This window comes from Podarcis bocagei (genome assembly GCF_964188305.1).
Source record: "Podarcis bocagei genome assembly, chromosome: 4".
In the NCBI taxonomy this organism is placed as follows: domain Eukaryota; kingdom Metazoa; phylum Chordata; class Lepidosauria; order Squamata; family Lacertidae; genus Podarcis; species Podarcis bocagei.
Genome location: NC_138128.1, coordinates 9787342 through 9810114, shown reverse-complemented (window position 1 = coordinate 9810114; position 22773 = coordinate 9787342). Strand labels below are relative to the sequence as shown.

The window sequence follows — 22773 nt, the reverse complement described above, 5'->3', positions numbered from 1 at the left end:
CTGGCTGCATAGGCAGTCATTGTGGGATGCTTTGCCCTGAGATACACACCTGGCACCTGTTTACCTTGGCATTTGCTTGTTTATTTCGCTAAAATTTGAAGGCCGCTTGATTGCAACAAAACTTCTGAGTGGTTTATAATATTACAATGATCAATAAAACCAGTTTGTTTAAAATGATTAAAAAACAAACTAAACTAGAAGCATTTAAAGATAATTGAAATTAACAGCAAAAGAGATTAAAACACTTCTCCAAGTAGGCCGACAATGTTTCAAACAGGTGCCAAAAAGAGTCAAGGGGAAGGCACCTGCCTGTTTTCAATCGGCAGGGAGTTCCAAAGTGTAGATTCTGCTGCAGTAAAGTACGGATTACTTAAAACTTCAGAATGAATATTTGCACCTGTAACAGTGCCAGTTCTTCAGATCAAAGCAGTTGCACGGTCCTATATGGGTAAGGCAATCTCACAAGTAGACTGATCCCCAAATGTGAAGGGCTGTATATACGAAGAAGCAATAGTAGCAACTTGCTGCAGAAAACAGAATTGGAATTCAAGATAAGCTTAACAGATTGGAGAACGGGGCCCAAACAAACAGAATGAATTTCAATAGGGACAAGTGTAAGGTTCTGCACTTAGGCAAGATAAAACCACCAGCACAAATACAAGAAGGGAGACACCTGGCCTGCCATGTGAAAAGGATCTAGGGATCTTAGTAGAACACAAACTTAACATGAGTCAGCAGTGTGATGCAGCGGCAAAAAAAGAGAAAAAACCTCAGGCTATTCTAGACTGCATCAACAGAAGTCTAGTGTCCCGATCAAGGGAAGTCATAGTAATGCTCTTTTCTGCCTTGGTCAGACCCCACCTAGAATACTGTGTCCAGTTGTGGGCACCACAATTTAAGAAGGATATTGATAAGCTGGAATGGGCACAAAGGAGGGCAACCAAGATGATAAAAGGTCTGGAAACCAAGGCTTATGAGGAACAGTTGAAGTTGCTGGGTATGCTTGGCCTGGATAAGAGGAGACTGAGAGGAGATATGATAGCCATCTTCAAACATCTAAAGGGTTGTCATATGGAAGATGGAGCGAGCCATCCTGGATTCTGCACTCATCATCTGACACCCTTCTTCATGTGCCTCCTTCACGTGAGGTTCAGAAGGTGGCAACACTCGACTGGCGCCTTCATTATATATTTTTAGGTGCCTGGCAAAAATGTTCCTCTTCAGCCAGATTAATGTTCTACAGGCTATTAAAAGTGTCTGTGGGAAGGGTGTGTGTGTTATTATTGTGCTGTTCCGTTTTATTTATTCTCGTGTTTTCATCCTGTATTTTATTCTGTGAACTGCCCTGAGAGCTTATGATGAAGGCTGATATATAAATCAAATAAAACCAACAAACCAAACATAGGTTTTCTGCTTGAGACATACCTCTTTCCATAAATGCTCATTCCCTCTCAGAATAAAAGAAACTGTTTTGTGTATAGAGATGTTTTATTTTTCACTATTGAAGGCCGTGGAGCTATGTAGTTACGGAAACACTTCGGCTTAATGGGAATGTGTTTCATTGCGGATACAAAGACAAAAAGCCCGGCCGATCGTACTTGGGCTTCCCTGGGCATGATTTTGACTCTGAATCAGCTTCTGGGAATGGCTGCAGTGCTGGTTTCTGGCGAAGGCCTTTGCCGCACAAAGGCGGCCCCCTGTCGCCTCCCTGCTGACTGTCTGGGCTGCCAAAGAAGTCTGCCCCAGGAACTTGGAGGACATTGTCTGGACTCGCAACTGGGATGTAGTAGACCGACCCGGCTTTGCTGCCGTGGAAGGGGTGGTGGTCTTCAAAGGAACTGTGCTCTTCAGAGGATCCTCCTCCTCTTCTCCTAGCTGACCTCATACGACACCTGGGGCCGTGACAGCGCTTGTGGTGGCCGCTATTCCTGCGAACCCGCTGATTTGGGGGAGACGTGGGACGATCGTTGGGGACATCAGGAGGGGGCGGAGGATGGCAAAGAGGCCCATGTGGTGGCCCTGGAGGAGGCGGGGGACCGTTAACAGGTGGGAAATGGTGTGGTCCGCCAGGGGGTGGAGGAGGGTAGCAAGGTCCTGGAGGAGGGGGAAAGTCAGGATATTCTTCAGAGCAATTGTGGTCATCTCTGGGCCCTGCATGCCCGTGATGCCCATGCCCGTGATGCCCATGATGCCCATGCCCATGCCTGTGATGCCCATTATGTTTGTGATGCCGATGGTGAGGTCCGAAGCTGTGATGGTGATGATGGCGACAAGGACCATGGTGGTGGTGGTCATGGTTGTGATGGTGCCCCTGTGGCGGGTGCCTGCATGTGTGCCCGCACACATGGCAACCTTTTCCTGTATCCTGGAGCGCAGCCACCAGGTGTGCATGCAGCACACATGAGAACGGGAAGCAAAAGGAGGAAAGAAAGAAAGAAAGAAAGAAAGAAAGAAAGAAAGAAAGAAAGAAAGAAAGAAAGAGAGTTAGCTTACGAACCTTTCACAATTTTCATTGCACCAGCGAATGCACCCAACTCCTTTCTTTTTGCCTTGGATGTAGATTGTCAGTCCTTGGACTTTGGGCTGCTATCACGCTCACCATGAAACAGCAGCCTACCATTTGTCCTCTCCATGCCTGTAAGCCTGTAAGCTGTGCTCTTTATAAGCCTGTGATGGCCTGGGACTCGGACTCAGACTCTGAACCAGAGGAGACCCAGTCTGCACTGTATCCTTTGCCTCAGGCATCATCTGAATCAGGTCTGGGGCCTGATCCTGAAGAGTCCCAGTCTGCACAGGTTCCCCTGCAACAAGCACCAGCTGGGCCGAGTCAGGGGCCTGATCCTGCCCTGGCTCCAGATGTGGGGATGACCTCATTGCCTTCAGCTGGGCCATCCATTACAGCTGCTCCACTACCGGTTGGGTCAGGGGAGGCTGAGGCGGCCCCTGGGTCTAGTAACCCACCAACGTTTCCCGAGCTGCAGAGACTAAGGTCTGAGAGAAGGAGAGACCTGAGTACTCGCAGGAGGAGAGCTCGCCTTTGGGCGAAACAGGGAGGTGAGTCTCTGGGGGATCAGGACCGGCCGCTACCCCGACAAAGATAAAAGGCTGTTGGACCCCACCCCAGGTTGTGGGAGCAACATTGCTGTATGTTAGATCCTGCCTGAGATTCTGTATCTGTCCTTGTCTAGTTTCCTGCCTTGTGTCCTGCCTTGGCCCTGTCGGACTGACTCCTAGCAGAACCTCCGGATTCTGGTCCGCTCCAGGACTGCGTTTCACGGGTTACCCCCGGGCCCAGCACAAAACCCAACCATCTCTGGATGTTGGCCGTGTTGACTAGGGCTGATGGGAGTCCAACAACATCTGTTTGACAGTGGAAGAGATTCCTTTGAGAGGTTGTGGACGCTCCTTCCTTGGAGGTTTTTAAGCAGAGGTTGGATGGCCACCTGTCATGGGTGCTTTAGTTAGATTCCTGCATTGCAGGGGATTGGACCAAATGACTATTGGGGTCCCTTCCAATTCCAGAACTCTATGATCCTGTGAATGGCCACAATTAGGCACCCCTGCCTTAAGCAGTGTGAGATTTCCTTAGAATCTTCTCTTTCACTTGCCTTTTTTGGCCTTATTTATCTGTCTCATCTGCACTTTTCACTGTGTCCTGCAGGAAAAGGCATCCTTATCAGGAGGTCCTGTCTGCTTGCAATAGGAATTAGGCTTTGGTGTGGTGGCACCTAACCTCATGGATTCTCTCCTGCTAGATATTAGACACATGCAATCCTTTCGGTCTTTTCTGTGCCTATTGAAGACTTTCCTCTTCCCCTCCGTCCTTAGGATCTCTTCCGTCGCAAAGTTACTCCTGCTGTTGCTGATATTGCTTAGATCCCAGAAAACCTTCCCTTCCTGCAGAGATGCTGGACATAAGCCTAGCCAATCAGGATTGGCAATTTCCCTGCAATGATTGCAATGCAGAGTTGGATTTGATAGATATACTGTGATGTGTTCAACACATGTGTTAGTTTACAGCTGAATGGCTCCGATATAGCAGTCTATGTGCAAAGCTGTGGAGGAAAAACAGAAGCCGCCAAATGATGGAGCCAGGTAGCGCACAGTTATTGCAAAAAGCACCCAAAAATACTCAGATGCATGGCTGTGAAGGAGCCTGATTTGCACGTTGGGTAGAGCTGCAACATATGCTTAATTGTCACCTTTGTAATATATTAGCCAGCAAACCAGTGCTTGTTGGGACATTTGTGGCACTATCCCAGCCACTCTCGGTAAGTAAGACCTGGTGTCACACTAATGAAATGTGAAATTGGGGCTTCTGATGTGCTGCAGAAGTCAGGCAAGGAGGCTGAAATGGGCCACTTGCTCTCTTCTCCTGTGGAGTAAAGCCTGAAGGGAGCTGAACTGCTGCAGGATTGGATCCTTGAAAAGAGATTTCCTAATTTTAAGGAATGCTGCAATTCTTCCTGGCTCATGTCGTTATAAGTGGGTTGCATTTTCTTGCAATAAATCACTAGTATACGGTTGCCATGTTTCAAAAAGTGAAATTCCGGGCACAAAAGTTGCTGAACTTTTTTTCACAAACTTGTTGAGTTTTGCTGAGTTTTTTGTTTTCGTTTTGCAAAATCTCCAATTAATGTGAGCTACATTAGCAGCTTGTACTTCCTATTCATTGAAACTCTAGAGACCAAAAGAAAGCACAGTATAGAACCCTCTTTGGTGTTCTCTGCTGGGTGGAATACAAATTTGCTATTACCACTTGCTAACGGAAGTACAGTGCAACCTTGGTTTTCGAATGTCTGGGCTGCCAAACAATTCAGAAAACCTGGAAGTCAAACGGCTTCTGTGGCACATTCTTCCATTTTCACCATTCACGTTGCCAACAGCCCTTTGATTTTCGGTTTTCGAACATTTTGGAAATCAAACGGACTTCCGGAACGGATTAGGTTCCACTGTAATTGCAGTGCACCTAAATTTTCTGCCGCCACCTGGTGGATTGGTTTATGCTGCACAGATTGTGTCCTTGAATGTTCCCCCCTTCAATGTTCCGCTTCCCCCAAAAACCTGCAGCGGCTGTGCATGCATGCTGTGTAACATGCTTACCTTAATTGCACACAGTCACGCAACTGCCATCAGCACGCAGTTCATCGTGTGTCCACAGTGCAAGCACGGCACATGGCGCATGACATCAGCACGTCCTGTGGCGTGCTGACGTCACTTGCGCATGTTGCGGGCACCGGCCCCCTCAACTATGGAGGCAAGGCGGCGTGCTTGTTTCTGTCGATGCTGCCTGCTTCTGTCCTTGCCTTAAAGCAGGCTTCCTCAACCTCGGCCCTCTAGATGTTTTGAGACTACAATTCCCAGCATCCCTGACCACTGGTTCTGCTAGCTAGGCAACATGGGAGTTGTAGGCCAAAAACATCTGGAGGGCCGAGGTTGAGGAAGCCTGACTTAAAGGTAGGTGGGAAGGCCACTCCCTTTAGCCACGGAGCAGGGGGCAGGGAAATAGACTTACTTGAATATCGTAGATTTCACAGAACTCTATTTCAATCACACTGGGATCTTTTGCACCCGACTCCTTAACGGCTTTTCCTCTGCAGAGTCCTTTGTGCTGCGGAGAAGGAGGAAATGTCAATGTGAATCTGTGCCCCTGCGCTGGATGGTGCTGCGGATTCTTTTGGGTGTCAAGGCAATAAAACACACTGTCACAGAGTAGTTTGGTTTATGGGTTCAAATAGGCCACAACTTCATTGGTTACAGATGTGAGCAGTTTGGCTTAGGTGCTGGGGTGAAGCTAGGCTATATCTTGACTCCTGCCCATCTGTAGGGAGTCCATGGAAAGGTAAACCACTGATAGAGGGTGTCCTATGACTTACACCTATGATAGAGGTGTCAGGAGCTCGTCCTACACTCGAGTAGGACCCTGGCAGAGAAACATGCCCGACTGGCATGTTCCCTCCCTCCTGGTCGATCGTTCGGGAGCTTCAAAAGCTTTCTTCAGCCCGAACAGTCACAGCGACCGATGCCAACAGATACTGGCACACTTTGGGATCCGCAGAGTCTTCACAGCTTGTGTAACAGACCTCAGCAACTCAGCATTTTGGCTAATCTACTTTATTTACATATAAACACACACGGAGCACTGCAACATGGCTCCCTTTCTCTCTAGCATCAGACAGCAAAGAAAGAGAACAAAGGACAATAATCCCACTTCACGGAACACAGTAACACAAACATCCTGTCTCCATCAGTTCCCACTCTGTGGAGTCAAAACACACACCGTCATGTGATAGACAACAATCCCATGACTGCCACCATGGAGGAGGAATTCAAACAAGAGGCACCACCCCAAGGGGTCCCTGTAGGAGCTTCGGACAGTATGTCACACCCCAGATCCCTTTAACAGGATACCTTTACTGAAGATTTGTAATTGTTTTACTGATGATTTGTTTGTTATTCTGCATGATATACGCTGTAATTGTTTTGTTTTGTTTTTTATTTTTATTCATTCTTTTATTTATATTTTTATATTTTTATTTACATAGTAATAATCATAAACAAATAAGAATAAAAATGTGCACCCCACTGCTGAGACCATTCCATTGTAACGATCCAACCTCCCAAAATTTCAACACCTCTTGCGATGGTTTGACCCCTTTCCGTTTTAACAGTACAAATTCTACAGATGCCCTCCATATCTCCTCAAAATCATTTCTCCTGCATATTCCCCGTTTTACCTTAATGGCACATGTGAATTAATCATTAATAGCTATATCCCACACCTCTTTATACCATTTTTCCATTTTATATTCTGCTGGCCCCTTCCACTTCCTAGCCATCGTAATTCGTGTAGCTGTTAATAAATTTGTGAGGAAGACTTACGCTGTAATTGTGATGATATTTAAATCAGCCTGGGGGAACTTCAGGCCTGTGAGCTAAATGTGGACCTCAAGACCTCTCCACCAGGCCCTTGGGGCTTTCACTAGGCCACGCCCTCTCCCCAGGCCACGCCCCCTTCCTCACCCTCCTCAAGTGCTGGATTGCATCCTTGAACTCTGATAATGGCTCCTGCTTGTCTGGATAGGCGGCGAAGAGCTGTGAGTGTGTGTCTAGAAACCTCTCACATTTCCCCTCACGATTTAGCTTCTAGCGTTAGCTAACCCACAGCCTGTCGAACTGTGGCTGGTGGGAGTTGTAGTTCAAAACACCCAGAAAGCACCATGTTGCAGAGCTTATGCTAGACTCTTCGCTTACCGCAGTTCTGTCAGGGAGAAATTCACACGCCGAGATATTCCTTGCAAGACTGGCTCTGGGGCATGAGGTTTCTTTGATGGTAAACTCAACAACGTACGCCGTACGATCGGCCATCTGTAGGGGATCCCAAATGATAATAATAATAATAATAATAATAATAATAATAATAATAATAATAATAATTATTATTATTATTATTTATACCCTGCCCATCTGGCTAGGTTTCCCCAGCCACTCTGGGCAGCTTCCAACAGAACACTAAAATACAATAACCTATTAAACATTAAAAGCTTCCCGAAACAGGGCTGACTTCAGGTGTCTTCTAAAAGTCTGGTAGTTGTTTTTCTCTTTGACATCTGGTGGGAGGGCGTTCCACAGGGCGGGAGCCACTACCAAGAAGGCCCTCTGCCTGGTTCCCTGTAAGTTGGCTTCTTGCAGCGAGGGAACTGCCAGAAGACCCTTGGCACTGGACCTCAGTGTCCGGGCAGAATGATGTAGGTGGCACAGCCATTTGAAATGCCAATGCATACCTTTCCTCTTTGCGTTGGGCCCCTGGTAGCTACACGACAAATTTAAACCAGCTGAATTTCATTAATTACTAAAAATTATATATCACATGATTGTAAAAAAACAGTAACAACCCCAAATCACTGCCCCTCTAAAAGGTTTACGAATATATAAATTAAAACATTAAAATCATAGATTAAAAACAGTCGGAAGCAGGTATTTAAAAATATTCAAAATATGATTAAAACATAAAACATAACACTTGTAACTTCTTTGTGTTGGGATAGGCTTCCCTAAACAAAAGTGATTTAAGCAGGCGCTGAACAGCGTGCATTTATGGTGCCTTTGTTGTTGGCATCTGACAATAGAGTATGCCTCTGGGGGTGAAGTCAAACTGCTGCAGAATCACAGCGCCTGCTGTGGCTGCAGAGACCCATAACTTGGAATGGCTGCCTCCTGTGTTGTTTTTGCTGCATAAGCAGCACTGCAACAATCTCTCCAGGCCACAAGCCTGGGCAATGTGTATGGAGGTCTTGGGCTGCCCAGACAAGAAGACCCCTCTCTCGGACTCACTGATGTGGTCCAAAGGAAAGCAGAGTGAGACATTTGGCACCAGCTTGGCCACAGGAGTTGCCAGAAGGGAGCATAAAAGGCGCCATCCAACCGTCTTAGGGACTCCACTCCAGATTTGCGTAGGCTTTACTCCTCATGGCCTTTCCTCCTCCCGAAGATGTCCTGCAATGTATGGATTTTTCCTTGGGTTTTGTGATGTAAGGTTTACTCCCAAAGCTTGCCAGATGTCAATAGGCACTGAGATCCAGACTGCAGGTGCCACCACACTAAAGAAATCCATTTCTTTTGCATGCGGAACAAGCATTACGTGTCACCTTTGTAACAGTGCCAGTTCTGCACTGTCGAATTAACTGAATAGACATGGTTTGCCCCAGTGAACTCTGGGAATGTACTTGCCAAGCATTGTGGGCCTTTGACACCATCCTAATAGCACACAAAAGAGCACATGGCCTCTTTCCTAGCAAAGAAATGGGCATAGCTGTCAACTTACAGGGGTAGGCCAAGGATTTGAGAATGGTATGGGTGCGATATACTCTGAACAAAAAGCTAAGCTGATTGTAAATAATGTGATAACTGAGGAATTGAAGATAGAAAAAGGAACACGACAGGGGTGCCCAATTTCCCCATTGCTTTTTATTTCTGTTCTGGAGGTGTTGCTGAATATGATTAGAAATGACCAGCAGGTTAAAGGTGTACAGGTCGGGGTTAAACATTACAAGCTAAAGGCTTTTGCAGACGACCTAGTATTGACTTTACAAGAGCCTGACACTAGTACGAAAAGGGTGTTGGAGATAATCCAACAATTTGGCCAGGTAGCTGGATTCAAACTGAATAAACAAAAAACTAAAGTATTAGAAAAAAACTTAACAGTCATGGAGAAGGAGAAATTCCAAGAAGAGACAGGTTTGACAGTGGTTAAGAAGGTGAAATACCTAGGGGTTTATCTGACATCTAAAAATTTGAACTTATATAAGGACAACTATGAAAAATGCTGCTCAGAAATTAAAAAAGATCTAGAAATATGGTCAAATTTGAAATTGTCAATGTTAGGCCGAATTGCAGTTATTAAGATGAATGTATTGCCTAGAATGTTATTCTTGTTTCAAACTTTGCAGATTCTTGACAAGATGGACTGTTTCAAGAGGTGGCAGAAAGACATTGCGAAATTTGTCTGGCAGGGCAAAAAGCCCAGAATAAAATTTAAAGTACTTACAGATGCAAAAGAAAGAGGGGGATTTGCCCTGCCGGACTTAAAATTGTACTATGAAGCAGCAGCGTTCTGCTGGCTGAAAGAGTGGATGCTCCTCGAGAACACAGATATTTTGGATTTAGAAGGTTTCAATAATGCATTTGGTTGGCATGCATATCTATGGTATGATAAAATTAAAGTGCATAGGGCCTTTAAAAATCACATTGTTAGAAAAGCGTTGTTTAATGTATGGATAAGATATAAAGACTTGTTGGAAAATAAAACCCCTAGATGGTTGTCACCTTTGGAGGCTAAGGCATTGAAGAAACTCAATATGGAGGCCGGATGGCCAAAATATTGGGAAATTTTGGAACAAGATGGAGATAAATTGAAATTACAGAGCCATGAGAAATTGAAACCAAAAGTACAAGATTGGCTCCATTATTATCAAATAATGGAGGTTTATAAACAAGATAGGAAAATTGGCTTCCAGGTGGAAAAATCAAAATTAGAGACGGAATTGTTAGAACCCAATACTAAGAATTTGTCAAGAATGTATAATTTGCTGCTGAAATGGAATACACAAGATGAAACAGTTAAATCGGCTATGATTAAGTGGGCACAGGACATTGGTCATAACATTATGTTTGCTGACTGGGAATGGTTGTGGAACACCGGTATAAAATTCACGGCATGTAATGCCTTAAAGGAAAACATTATGAAAATGATCTACAGGTGGTACATGACCCCAGTCAAGCTAGCAAAAAATATCATTTGCCTGATAATAAGTGTTGTAAGTGTAAAGAAATTGAAGGTACTTTCTATCACCTTTGGTGGACGTGCCCGAAGATTAAGGCTTTCTGGGAAATGATATATAATGAAATGAAAAAGGTACTTAAGTGTACTTTTCCTAAGAAACCAAAGGCCTTTCTCTTGGGCATAGTCGGCCAATTGGTGTCAAAGAAAGACAGAATTTTCTTTATGTACGCCACGACAGCAGCAAGAATACTTATCGCAAAGTATTGGAAGACACAAGATCTACCCACCTTGGAAGAATGGCAGATGAAAGTGATGGACTACATGACATTGGCTGAGACGACTGGCAGAATCCGTGATCAGGGGAAGGAGACGGCGGAAGAAGAATGGAAGAAGTTTAAAATTTACCTTAAGGACTACTATAAACTGCATGAATGTTAGAATGTCGAGGTTTTGAGAAAGAAAGGGTTACAGCGATATAAGATTAGAATGAAGGAAAGATTAAGAGGACAGAGGCGTGACAGAACTATTTAGAAGTTGCTGAAAAACTTTGGACATTGGGATACAGAAAGGGGAGGTATGGGGGAGTCCGAGAAACAAGGTTTATGAAAAAAAGGGTACGAAACTATACATGTTTGTATGTCTTTTTATATGTTTGTATTGTTTTAAAAATTTTTTTTGTAAAACCAATAAAAATCTTTTTTGAAAAAAAACGAAAATAAGGGATCAGCAGCCAAAATAAGGGATTTTAGTCAACCAGCAGCCAATCAAAGCCTCAAGCGGTGGTTCCCACAGCACAGCAACCTGGCAAAGGGGATGCAGCAAGGAAAACCAACGGGAAACGCTGAGCAAAGGCGAGTCCCCGGGCAACGCGGCCAATTTGATCGGCACAAGGCATGCAAGCTCCACCCCTCAGTCGTTCTTAGACTCCTTATTGGGTGAGCAACGCAGCCAATCAACACAGTTGGAGCCTCCCTCCTCCCTGGCCGGCAGGGAGGGAGGGAGGGAGAGGAGCTGCTTTCTTTGAAAGCCAGGAAATTTAAGGGACATCATCAATCCGGGACAGCAGCGGGAAATGGCGCTGGGATAGGGGAGTTTCCCGCCAAATGAGGGACGGTTGACAGCTATGAATGGGAGATGGGGAAAGCTTCACCTGTACCCAACAATTTAAGTTCCAGGGCAGACTGATACATACCGCACTGAAAACTTTTTTTATTTCCTCCACCTTGTAATAGTTCGTCTGGTTGCTGTCCTGATTGTATTGCTCCAAGACCCCGTTGGCGTACTTCATGTGCTCTTCAGTGGCTTCTATGACTGTTACCCTCACTGGACAATCCTTGCACTCGTATAATTCAGGTGGAACTGAGAAAAGTGAGCAGTTATCAGCATTGTATTATTGTTGCCTGGGATTATAATTAACATGCATGGTGAAGTCATTGATTTATAGCACGTCCGATATCCCAGTGTCGTCCTTTAATCCCTGACTTCCCTCGCCCTGTATCTTCCTCCGTATCAAATCCCGAGTGAATTCTCTCTCTTCAGGTGAATTACCTGGCTGTGTTTTTAAAGATACTGCGTTTATACCTTTGAAAGTTAAGACGGTGTATTTTTAAAATTAAAGCTGAAAAATGGTCCTGAAAAGTAGGTTTCGGACATCACAAATCCCTATCCAATCACCAAAGTCTGCTGCCAGCATCTGCTGAAAAGTGTGTGGGAGGGAGGTTTCTACTGGGATCAGCTTGGGAGAAAAGATAATTCATATGATGTCAATTAAGGGCTGTGGTTCAGTGGCAGACCATCTGGATTGCATGGAAAAGGCCCAGGTTCAATCCCTGCTAATATTAATAATAATAATTTATCATTTATACCCCACCCATCTGACTGGGTTTCCCCAGCCACTCTGGGCGGCTCCCAACAGAATATTAAAAACAGGATAAAACATCAAACATTAAAAACTTCCCTAAACAGGGCTACCTTCTAAAAGTCATATTTCCTTGACATCTGATGGGAGGGCGTTCCACAAGGCGGGCGCCACTACCAAGAAGGTCCTCTGCCTGGTTCCCCGTAACCTCGCAGTGAGGGAGCCGCCAGAAGGCCATCGGAGCGGGACCTCAGTGTCCAGGCTGAACGATGGGGGTGGAGATGCTCCTTCAAGTATACTGGGACAAGGCCGTTTAGGGCTTTAAGGGTCAGCACCAACACTTTGAATTGTGCTCGGAAACATACTGGAAGCCAATGTTGGTCTTTCAGGACCAGTGTTATGTGGTCTCGGCGGCCGCTCCCAGACACCAGTCTAGCTGCCGCATTCTGGATTAGCTGTAGTTTCCAGGTCACCTTCAAAGGTAGCTAGCATCTCTAGAGGGCCACTTCAAGTCCTTTTAGACTAAACCACCTGCTTTTGTGTGTCTGGAATGTAGCCTTGTGCACAAAGGCTAAGACTCACATCTACCGTTCCATTCCTGCCTCCGGCACCCATGCGCCCCTTAGGAGGCTTTCCACGGGAAATGGCCTTAGAAAGGTTCCCGAGCCCTGGTATTCTGAGCAAGATGGACCCAATGATCTGACTCGTTATAAGGCAGCTTCCCCTGTAATGCCGTGAGTGAGCTGCCAGATTGCAGTGACCCATCTTTTTGTCTGTATCCTGCCTGAGTTCACAGACACTTGATTTGGAAGCTATGAATACCTGGGCTCACAGTGCAGTTGTATCCATGCAGTTTCTCTTCCTCAAGGAACCGGTTTATTTGCACAACAGCTTTACATCGCCCAAAGTCCTGGAGAAGGCAAAAGACAGACATCTGTCGGAAGCTCTGATAGAAGCACCCGTCTTTTCCAAAAGCAACAAGAGATGTTTGCCTCCCTGCTCTGACAGTTACTGTAGTTTTCTTAAGCTGTGTACACATTAGTGACTTAAAACACTGGAAGGCTGTTTCCGCTGCTGCAATTCAAGTCACATTTTTACCTTTTTGTACACATTGATGAGGGGCTTGGAATGTCTTCACCTGATGCACATTACCTGATTTGCACCTGCAGCCCCTGCAAACTCCTGTTGCCTGAAGCTGTCCCCTCTGTGCATGCACAGTCATTTGCGCATGTGCGGCGGCTGTCTCAAATGTGCACATCTCAGCTTAACTATGGCATACGTTTTCAAGCTGGATGGAAGCCGGTTTGAGGGAAAATCAACCAAGCAGTAGAATTTCTCAAGGGCCCACAGAATGCATAGAGATTGTGGCTAATGACAAGCACTCTCAGCTTCAAACGCCAGTGGTGGGAGTGTGCCAGAGCTGCAGTACACATCCTTAGTCACAAAAAACATTGATATCCATAGAGCAGGCATAGGCAAACTCGGCCCTCCATATGTCTTGGGACTACAACTCCCATCATCCCTGACCACTGGTCCTGTTAGCTAGGGATCATGGGAATTGTAGGCCGAGTTTGCCTATGCTTGCCACAGAGTATCGGCAGTACCCGTGAGTCTGCCGGAAGGAATAAAGATGCTGTTACTTACTGTATAGCCATAGAACGGCCTGTTTCCACAAGATGACCAGTTTTTCCGAGATAATACAGAGCATTCTGTTTCCAGCACATCCAGAGTTAAGTACAAGATGGAATCATTTCCCTGGAATGGGAGGAAATGCAACAAAATCAAATGCATTTCTGCAGAAGATATTTTGGCAGTATCCAGCTACCCCCCATTTACCCCCCACCCCCAATTCTGTGCAATCCAACAGTTTGGGGTTTTTTTAGTAATTCCCCCTGCGATTGGTGTGACCTAGTTGTTAGTGTTAGACTTGGACCTGGGAGGCCAGAATTCAAACGCTGCAGCTGTGAAGCTCGCCTTGGCCAGACGTCCTCTCTCTCAGCCCAACCTGCCTTGCCAGTTGCTGTGGGAATTAAATGAAGGCGGGATATATCTGCAGCAATAAATTAGGGAATGCTGTATTTCTCAGCAGGCAGGCACCTTTACAGCATGCCTTGAGTTGGTGGCAAGGAAAAGAAATAGGTATCAAAGGAGACTTCCCTGGATGCCAAGATCCAGCTTTGGGGCAAGTAATCTTTGGTGAGAGAACCGCAGCAGAGATTTAAAACAACAAAATATGCAGCAAATTAAAGCGTGGAAGTATAGGTTGTTAGATTTTTAAAATATGCCCTTGTGAGTTCCTTCCAAAGTTTCCCTCTTCCCCTAGCATATAAAAAGGCAATATGTTGGGTAAGGTTTTTTGTGTGTATGTTTTTAGGGTTAACTTTCAAACTAACCAATGATCAGATTCATGTGCTCCCAAATAGACTGCACAGGCAGTAAAACTTAGCTGTTACAAAGTGGTTAAAGTTCCCAAATTATTTGTATAGTTACTCTATAATGGCTTCTGAGAGTCATTTTTTAAAAATACACATTTTTATTAGTTTTTACATATATTTTCCAACCAGAACATCTATCTCATCTCATCTTATACAACATTTTGGCTATTTTAGCATGAGGCTTCCATCAACCACGTCTTCAAACCTCATCTCTTAATCTTACATTTGTTATCCTAACTATTACTTTTAATAACCCATAGCTTAAAATCCATTCTCATAAATCTTTTCTGCAATATTTCTCCTTACAAAACTTATTGTAAGCGTCATGTGGTTTGAGCTTGGAGCAACCAGCTATGTCCTCTTTACAAGCTGAGCTTCTCAGGTAGACTGGAGGGGGACAAAGGTTTGATTACCTAGTTCATCCCACATAGAGCTAAACCTGGGAGGACAGCTTATTCTATGACATTAACCTCTTCACGCATCAATTAGATTTAAGCATGTTGGTTATATGAGGTGGGTTATCCCACCAACGCCCTCTCTGGCAAATATAAACAATTGCACGCACAATTAAGGAACCACCCAGAGCCCCATTTTGATTCATTCCCAAAATGGTTTCTTGGTAGTGGCTTGGTCAGAATGTCTGCTATCATTGGTTTGGCATTTCTCCAGTTCGCATCAGACGTATAGAGGTATTTCACACCAGTGTGTTCTTGCATGAAACGTCTCGCTTTGAGACAATTTCAGACAGGTTTGGTTGTCCTCCATGGAGCCTGCTAGCTAGGGAGTATGGGAGTTGTAGTCCAAAAAACAGCTGAAGACCCAAATTTGGGATACCCTGGTGTAGACAATGGGCCAGAGGACTCGCTATAAGGCAACTCCCTGTACAGTCATACCTTGGGTTGAAGTAGCTTCGGGATAAGTATTTTCGGGTTGTGCGCTGCAGCGACCCGGAAGTAACGGAGCGCATTACTTCCAGGTTTCGCCGCTTGCGCATGTGCAGATGGTAAAAATGACGTCGTGCGCATGCGCGGAAGCGGCGAATCGCGACCCACGCAGACGCGGGTTGCGTTCGCTTCTGGATGTGAACAGGGCTCTGGAACGGATCCCGTTCGCATCCAGAGGTACCACTGTTTTCCTAAGAGAAAAGTCAGCAAAGGAGCCAGTCAGAGCTGTAGTACTTACCGCATGTTGTATGTGAGCATCGGCAACACGCAAGAGGGTGAAAATATAGCCATCCTTGCGGTGCTTATTGATCAAGTCGAGGGCCACTCCAGCATCCCTTTCTATTCCTGCATCGTTGCAGTCTGCAGAAACCACGGCGGCTTGGTTTTCGCCATTAGAGCCCAGCAGCACCGCCATCAGCACAGCAGCTGCCAGAAGCTCCATTTTGGCTGTGGTAGAAACTGGCTTCCTCAGTTCACCCCTTCTCTGCTCTCCCTTCGGAGTTTACATGTGAAGTGTCCTTCCAGAGATGCGCACACACGCAGGGGGATGCTTAAAGATGCACCGTTTTATACCGATGCAACATCTGCAAAGCTAAAGCAGTTGCCTTGATCCACAGTCAAGGGAGGCAAATAGAAAATGAATCATTAATGGGGTGACAGGAAGCCAAACAGAACAAGATTCAAGTTGGCCAAAGTAGCCATGTGTGAAGGAACAAAGGTATGTGAGCTTTGGCTGAAATAAGAAATCCGCAAATAGGGAGGAGGAAGCTGTTTTTGCACAGATGTGATGGTCTCATGAAGAGAGTGCAATTTATCTATTGTATTTAATCATAGAATCTTAGAAGAGACCCCTAAGTGTCATCTAGTGGAAACCCCTGCAATGCGGGAATCTCAACTAAACCATCCACGCAAGATGGCCGTCCAACCTCTGCTTGAAAACCTCCAAGGAAGGAGAGTCCACAACCTTCTGAGGGACTCTTGTTCCACTGTCCATCACCTCTTACTGCCAGGAAGTTCTTCCTGACGTTTAGTTGGAATCTCCTTTCTTGTAACTGGAAGGCATTGGTTGGGTCCTACCCTCCAGGGCAGGAGAAAACAAGCATGCTCCCTCTTCCATTTGACAGCCCTTGAGATGTTTGAAGATGGCTATCATAACTTCAGGATTTATAAACTGCTCTGCATTCAAGGGATACCCAAGAGATGTGCAGAAATGGAAGAACTGGGGGAAGGCGGGGTATAGGCAAACTCGGCCCTCCAGATGGTTTGGGACCAGTGGTCAGGGATGATGGGAATTGTAGTCTCAAAACATCTGGAGGGCTGAGTTTGCCTATGCCTGGCCTAGAGAACATCTTTGGGGCTTTAAGATTTTGCAGAAAGGGAGGCTGCTAAAGTGGTTGTATCTGCCGCTTTCTGAAGTTAACGGCTCCAATCAAGTCAGTTAAGTATCTCTTTGTAAGACTAATGCGCACAGGTGACTGGAATTGCCATAGAAATGGCTAGCTGGGGATGCTTCAGATCTAGAAGCGGAGCAAAAGGGAGCACTGCTTTCCCCTCTTTTGTGGTTGGAGATTATGTTATCACTGAGTATAAGGGAACATCAGGCAGGCACTGAAACATTTTTGTTAAGGCAACCTTATCCAGACACATAGATGTTGACATATTTGAATCTTTGTTACAATTTTTTTCTAATTTTTTTTAAAATAGTAACAAATATTACATTTTTTTTCTAAACTTCTTCTTCTTATTTTTTAAACATATTTTTTACTGATAATTGTAATATTTCTTGTAAGTTCATTAGAGGTTCTAATCCCATCAAGTGGGATATACATTTTGCTAAGTAATAAATAAAATCAAATAAACAAGGGAAATAGGCAGTCTTGCATGGAGCTGGGATGAGTTTGACTTGCTCTTTGTGCTGAATCTAAAACTATGGCTTTTTGAGAGCCCCCTAGAAACCTAAGAGGGGAACAAGATCTATTGGAATGTTACTGCTATAATCCTTTCCATCTCATGAATCTCATATATTCATATATTTGTGGGAGGAGGGTTATTGTTTTGTTTTTATTATGCATTTTGTGTTTTTGTCTTGTATTCTTATGCTGTGAACCATCTTCAGATAAAAGGCAGTATACAGATTCAATAAATATAATAATAATATATCACAAAGACGCCACCATCTTCAGTGACCTTCATTCTAAGGAAGCCATGCCTGAGCTGTGGGCTGGCATTTCTGAGTCTCCCACTGCTTGGAAATTGAGGTGTGCATAACAGAGACCTTTGGGGGCAGTTGCCTATTGGGCAACGCGGTGCTGCAACAGGCTCACGTGTCCAGCGACTGAATTCCTCCCCAGCTTTGCGAAAGGTTCAGTGCTCACACAGCCTGGCTCTCGCTTATCTTGTTTTCTTTGAACCTTTGTATATTGAATTTGGCACATGTCTCATTTTTTAAAAACTTACTTGCGTATTAGATTCACATGAGAGAAAAGCAGAAGCAGGCTTTGTTGTCAAATCAAAGACACAATCTTTGCTCTTTTTTATGTGGACCTTGTCACTCTCAGCTTGCGTGCACACACACACACACACAGACACACACACACACACACACACACACACAGACACACAGACACACACACACACACACACACACACACACACAGCCTACAAAAGGGATGCCCATTATTTTACAGGGTGGCCTCCATTGCTCATTCAAGGAAGTTGTTCGCAAGTGCCTGCTGGTGCTTCATTCGGGGACCAGGGTTCATGTGGTACCAACCCTGCCTGCCATCTTTAAATTGCAGAGTGGCTTGATCCATTGGTCAGATGGGTGTTACCCTGGAGAATGCAAAACCTGCTTGGCATCTGTCTGTCTCGGGAGACAATGGAGAAATGCTTCATTGTCAAACTGTTGGAAGGTTGCAACATCTGCTGTAGCTGTAGAGACCGATATGGGAGAGACATGTTTTGTTGCAGCTGGGGCAGATGAAGGTGTGCTGCTGCAGATGCAACATGGCGTTTCTTCTCTCTGCGCTCCTCCCAGCGACCATTCCTCCTCTGGTCACCGCTGTGGATACACAACCTGACTGTCTGCCTCCAGGTTGATGTTGCCAGCCTTCGTGCCATGTTTGCAGAAATCTTTGTAATGCCACATCTGCCCGTGGGACTGGTGCCCAAAGCCAACTCCCCATAGAGCGTGTCCTTGGGGGGAAGCAAAACAGGGGAGGGGACAATAACCTCAACCCTCACTCATCACAGTCCAGCCGAGTGCTCAGGGTTCCCTTACTCTGAGATCAGGGCTATATACATTGAATAAATGCCTAGACCCTTTGACATCCTTGCCGAAAGGGCATCGTGAGCATGATTCCTCCCCCATCTATGCACTGGGGAGAAGGGCATTCATTTCCCACAAAGACGACCCCTGAAAAAGAGAAGCCCAAACTTACCCGCAAAAGGACCAACCTCTCGGGACCCTTTAGCGACACGCCTGGGGACGCAGAGTGTGCTTTAAGGGAGCTTATTCTACCTGATCCTATCACTGCACTAAAAATAGCATTCAGGGGCCTTCTGAGTCGATGCACAAGAAGGAGGGCAGTAGCAGAGGCCCTGCATGATCTTCAGGAGTTTTATCAGCGTGCGGGAGATTACATGGGAGGCTGGCAAGGGTCAGGCTGTTCTTATTCCCTGCGGGTGGGGGAAGGAAGGGCCTGCTGGGACTGTGCTCAAGTCAAGGGCCACCCTTGCCCCCTTTTCTGTACCATTGCAGCCTGCAGAAACCATGGATCCCTGGCTTTGGGCATCAGAACAGAACAAAGCTGTCAGAAGTGCTAGGAGCAGATAGGTAGCCGTGTTGGTCTGCCATAGTCAAAATAAAAAAATTCCTTCCAGTAGCACCTTAAAGACCAACTAAGTTAGTTCTTGGTATGAGCTTTCGTGTGCATGCACACTTCTTCAGATACACTGAAACAGAAGTTGCCAGATCCTTCTATATAGTGAGAAGGTGGGGAGGGGTATTACTCAGAAGGGTGGTGGGAATGGGAGATTGGCAGATAGCTGAGATGAGCCTGTTGACGACTCTTAACGACTGTAATAGGTCTTACAGGAAAAGGCAAGGGGTGAGAAGGTGAGAAATGGCTTAGTCATGTATAATGAGATAAGAATCCAATGTCTTTGTTCAGACCAGGTCTCTCCATGGCTTTAAGTTTGGTAATGAGTTGCAATTCAGCAGCTTCCCTTTCCAGTCTATTTCTGAAATTCCTTTGTAGTAAAACAGCTACTTTGAGATCTTGTATAGAATGTCCTGGGAGATTGAAGTGTTCTCCTACTGGTTTCTCTGTTTTGTGATTCTTGATGTCAGATTTGATGTCAGAAGTGCTAGGAGCTCACCTTACCCCTTCTGTGCTCTCTGAAGACTTTGCACCAGGAAAGCCCCCACAGAGGCACATGGGTTGATGCTCAGCAGGACACCGACTTGTTTCATTTATTAAAGAAGAAAAAAGATATAGCATCAGTGTAACTAAGGCAGCTGTCTTGATCCCTGGTTGAGAAATGTAAACAGAAAATGAATGATTTATGCAGAAATGGAGCCAGAGCAGAATAGCAAAAGCGGAACGTTGGATTCAAGCTGGTTGGAATAGCAGGTGTTGCCCAAGTATCACAAAGGGTAGTTGTGTGGGTGTTATGGGCCCACTGGAGGAACGAAGGTGCATGGCTGAAATAGCAGGTGTGTGTATAAAGGTAAAGGTAAAGGTTCCCCTGGCCATTAGGTCCAGTCGTGGACGACTCTGGGGTTGCGGCACTCATCTCGCTTTACTGGCCGAGGGAGCTGGCGTACAGCTTCCGGGTCTTGTGGCCAGCATGACTAAGCCGCTGCGCATGGAAACGCCGTTTACCTTCCCGCCAGAGCAGTACCTATTTATCTACTTGCACTTTGACGTGCTTTCGAACTGCTAGGTTGGCAGGAGCAGGGACCGAGCAACGGGAGCTCACCCTGTCGTGGGGATTCGAACCACCGACCTTCTGATTGGCAAGCCCTAGGTTCAGTGGTTTACACCACAGTGCCACCCATGTCCCTAGGTGTGTGTATAGTGAAATGCAAAAATGCATATATTAGGGTAAATTATATTGGGCATAAAGCTGGACCATAAAGAAGGCTGATCGCCGAAGAATTGATGCTTTTGAATTATGGTGCTGGAGGAGACTCTTGAGAGTCCCATGGACTGCAAGAAGATCAAACCTCTCCATTCTTAAGGAAATCAGCCCTGAGTGCTCACTGGAAGGACAGATTGTGAAGCTGAGGCTCCAATACTTTGGCCACCACATGAGAAGAGAAGACTCCCTGGAAAAGACCCTGATGCTGGGAAAGATGGAGGGCACAAGGAGAAGGGGACGACAGAGGACAAGATGGTTGGACAGTGCTCTCAAAGCTACCAGCATAAGTTTGACCAAACTGTGGGAGGCAGTGGAAGACAGGAGTGCCTGGCGTGCTCTGGTCCATGGAGTCACGAAGAGTTGGACACGACTAAATGACTAAACAACAACAACATATTGGGCATAAATATGAGTATATTCATGAAATGGCCAAGGAGTGCATAAGTGGTCGGATGACTGACAGTCTCTTCTGCAGTTTGTTTTAATGTTTTCCCAAACTGTTGTTTTTTTAAAAAAGAAGTGTCTTAAGCATACAAGTCCACTGATAATAAGCTTTTTGCTGCTTTGCACTGACCTGTAATAGATTCCTTGGTGCGCCTAAAGACTGTTTTTGTAGCTTGTTGCTGGCAAAGAGGATGCACTGGGCAGAATCTGAAATGCACCCCTTTCCATTTCTCTGTCTCGCAGCGTGTCTGCTATTAACAGAATCCCATGGCTCTTCTGCTGCTCCGTATAAAGGTTTTCATCCCTCCCAAATGTGCTATAGTCTCTGGTCAAACAGGGGTTTATCATGCTTCTAAACTCTGCAAATACTTCTTTGATTGGATGGTATTGTGGGACAGAAATTAGGTATAGTGCTTGCGTAAAATGGGCAAAGTATTACTCCACACATGGTGTCTGGCCTTGCTCACAATTCCATGGGGGAGGCTCTCCTTAGCCCCTCCGGGGGCTGCGAAAAAGTTCAGGCAGGGGAAAGGGAGGGAATGAGGCACAAACACCAGGGCCAGGGCCTTCTCAGTGATGGCTCCGACCTGGTGGAATGCTCTGTCCCATGAGACCAGGGCCCTGCAGGATTTACCGTATTTTTCGCTCTATAACACGCACCCGACCATAACATGCACGTAGTTTTTATGTTACCATAAAGCACCAATGCTGCAGCAAGCAAAGGCTCCAGCAGCTCAGTCAGCTGCTTGTGGCTGGAAAGCCAGACAGGATGTTTGTGACTGTTGCCATGGAAACAAAGGGGCAGTCCAATCTGAACTGAGCACCGGATGTTAGCTCAGTGTGTGTGTCATATGACCTGTACTGGAAGTACATGGGTGGAGTTTCTTCTTGCTGTTGTCGAGTGCAGACGTGTTTCTCTGTACTGATATGAGAGACAGAAATAAAAGATGTAAATAGTTTTCTGTCTGCTTCTTTCCCCTCCTTGGGGACACCAAAGGGGAGAGAGGGTGAACGGTGTGTTCCTCTCACACATCTGAGATGAATCGCCGGGACCTCGCCTGCTTATCAGCAGAGTGGAGACGCGGGGAGGTCGACAGGAATATCTGCCGGTGCCTACGCTGTGGCACATTCCTCTGACCCAAGCAGAATTCCAACAGTGGTAGCAGAGGATGGTTTCGATCCATCGACCTCTGTATGAGAGGCTGGTGAATTGTCCTCCTCTGCTCCATGGAAGCCTGAATTGAGAGGCTGATTCTCTGCAGCCAGAAGCTGACCAGAAGAAGGCTGACAGCCAAGCCAATGCTCAAGGTATGAGACTTTAAGGGCTTAGAAGAGTGAATGCAGATTGATTCATTCTCTGCTTCACGGAGATCGAGTGTGGGAAAACAGCTCCAACTTAGAAGAGGCCTGCATACCAGGCATTTTTGTGGTTTCCTGTCCGAGGAAAGGAATGCGCTGTTGCTAAGCAACGTCCTTCAGAAGGCTGTGCCTCACAGAGGAGAAATGGAAAGCTACTCGAGAGGGCTGGACAGTCAGACTATGCCTCAGAGAGGCGTAAACAAAGTTTTGTTATGACTAGGTCCTCACGAACTGCTGGAAGGGACTTTCCATCGCAGCCAGTGTCAGAGTTGCCAGGTGTCAAGAGTGTAAACAAGCCAGCTATTG

At 45.8% G+C, this 22773-nt stretch overlaps 1 protein-coding gene across 1 annotated transcript; it reads right to left on the bottom strand.

The window, feature by feature from the left end:
- Positions 1–1469: 1469 nt before the first annotated feature.
- HRG (histidine rich glycoprotein) lies at positions 1470–16097 on the bottom strand. The gene is made up of 7 exons (XM_081191981.1): positions 15758–16097; positions 13785–13895; positions 12963–13050; positions 11475–11641; positions 7255–7368; positions 5516–5611; positions 1470–2365 (listed from the first exon to the last, which is right to left on the bottom strand). Exons 1-7 carry the CDS (start codon positions 15959–15961, stop codon positions 1559–1561), a joined length of 1587 nt encoding a protein of 528 aa, XP_081048107.1. The 5' UTR covers positions 15962–16097; the 3' UTR covers positions 1470–1558.
- Positions 16098–22773: the final 6676 nt, after the last annotated feature.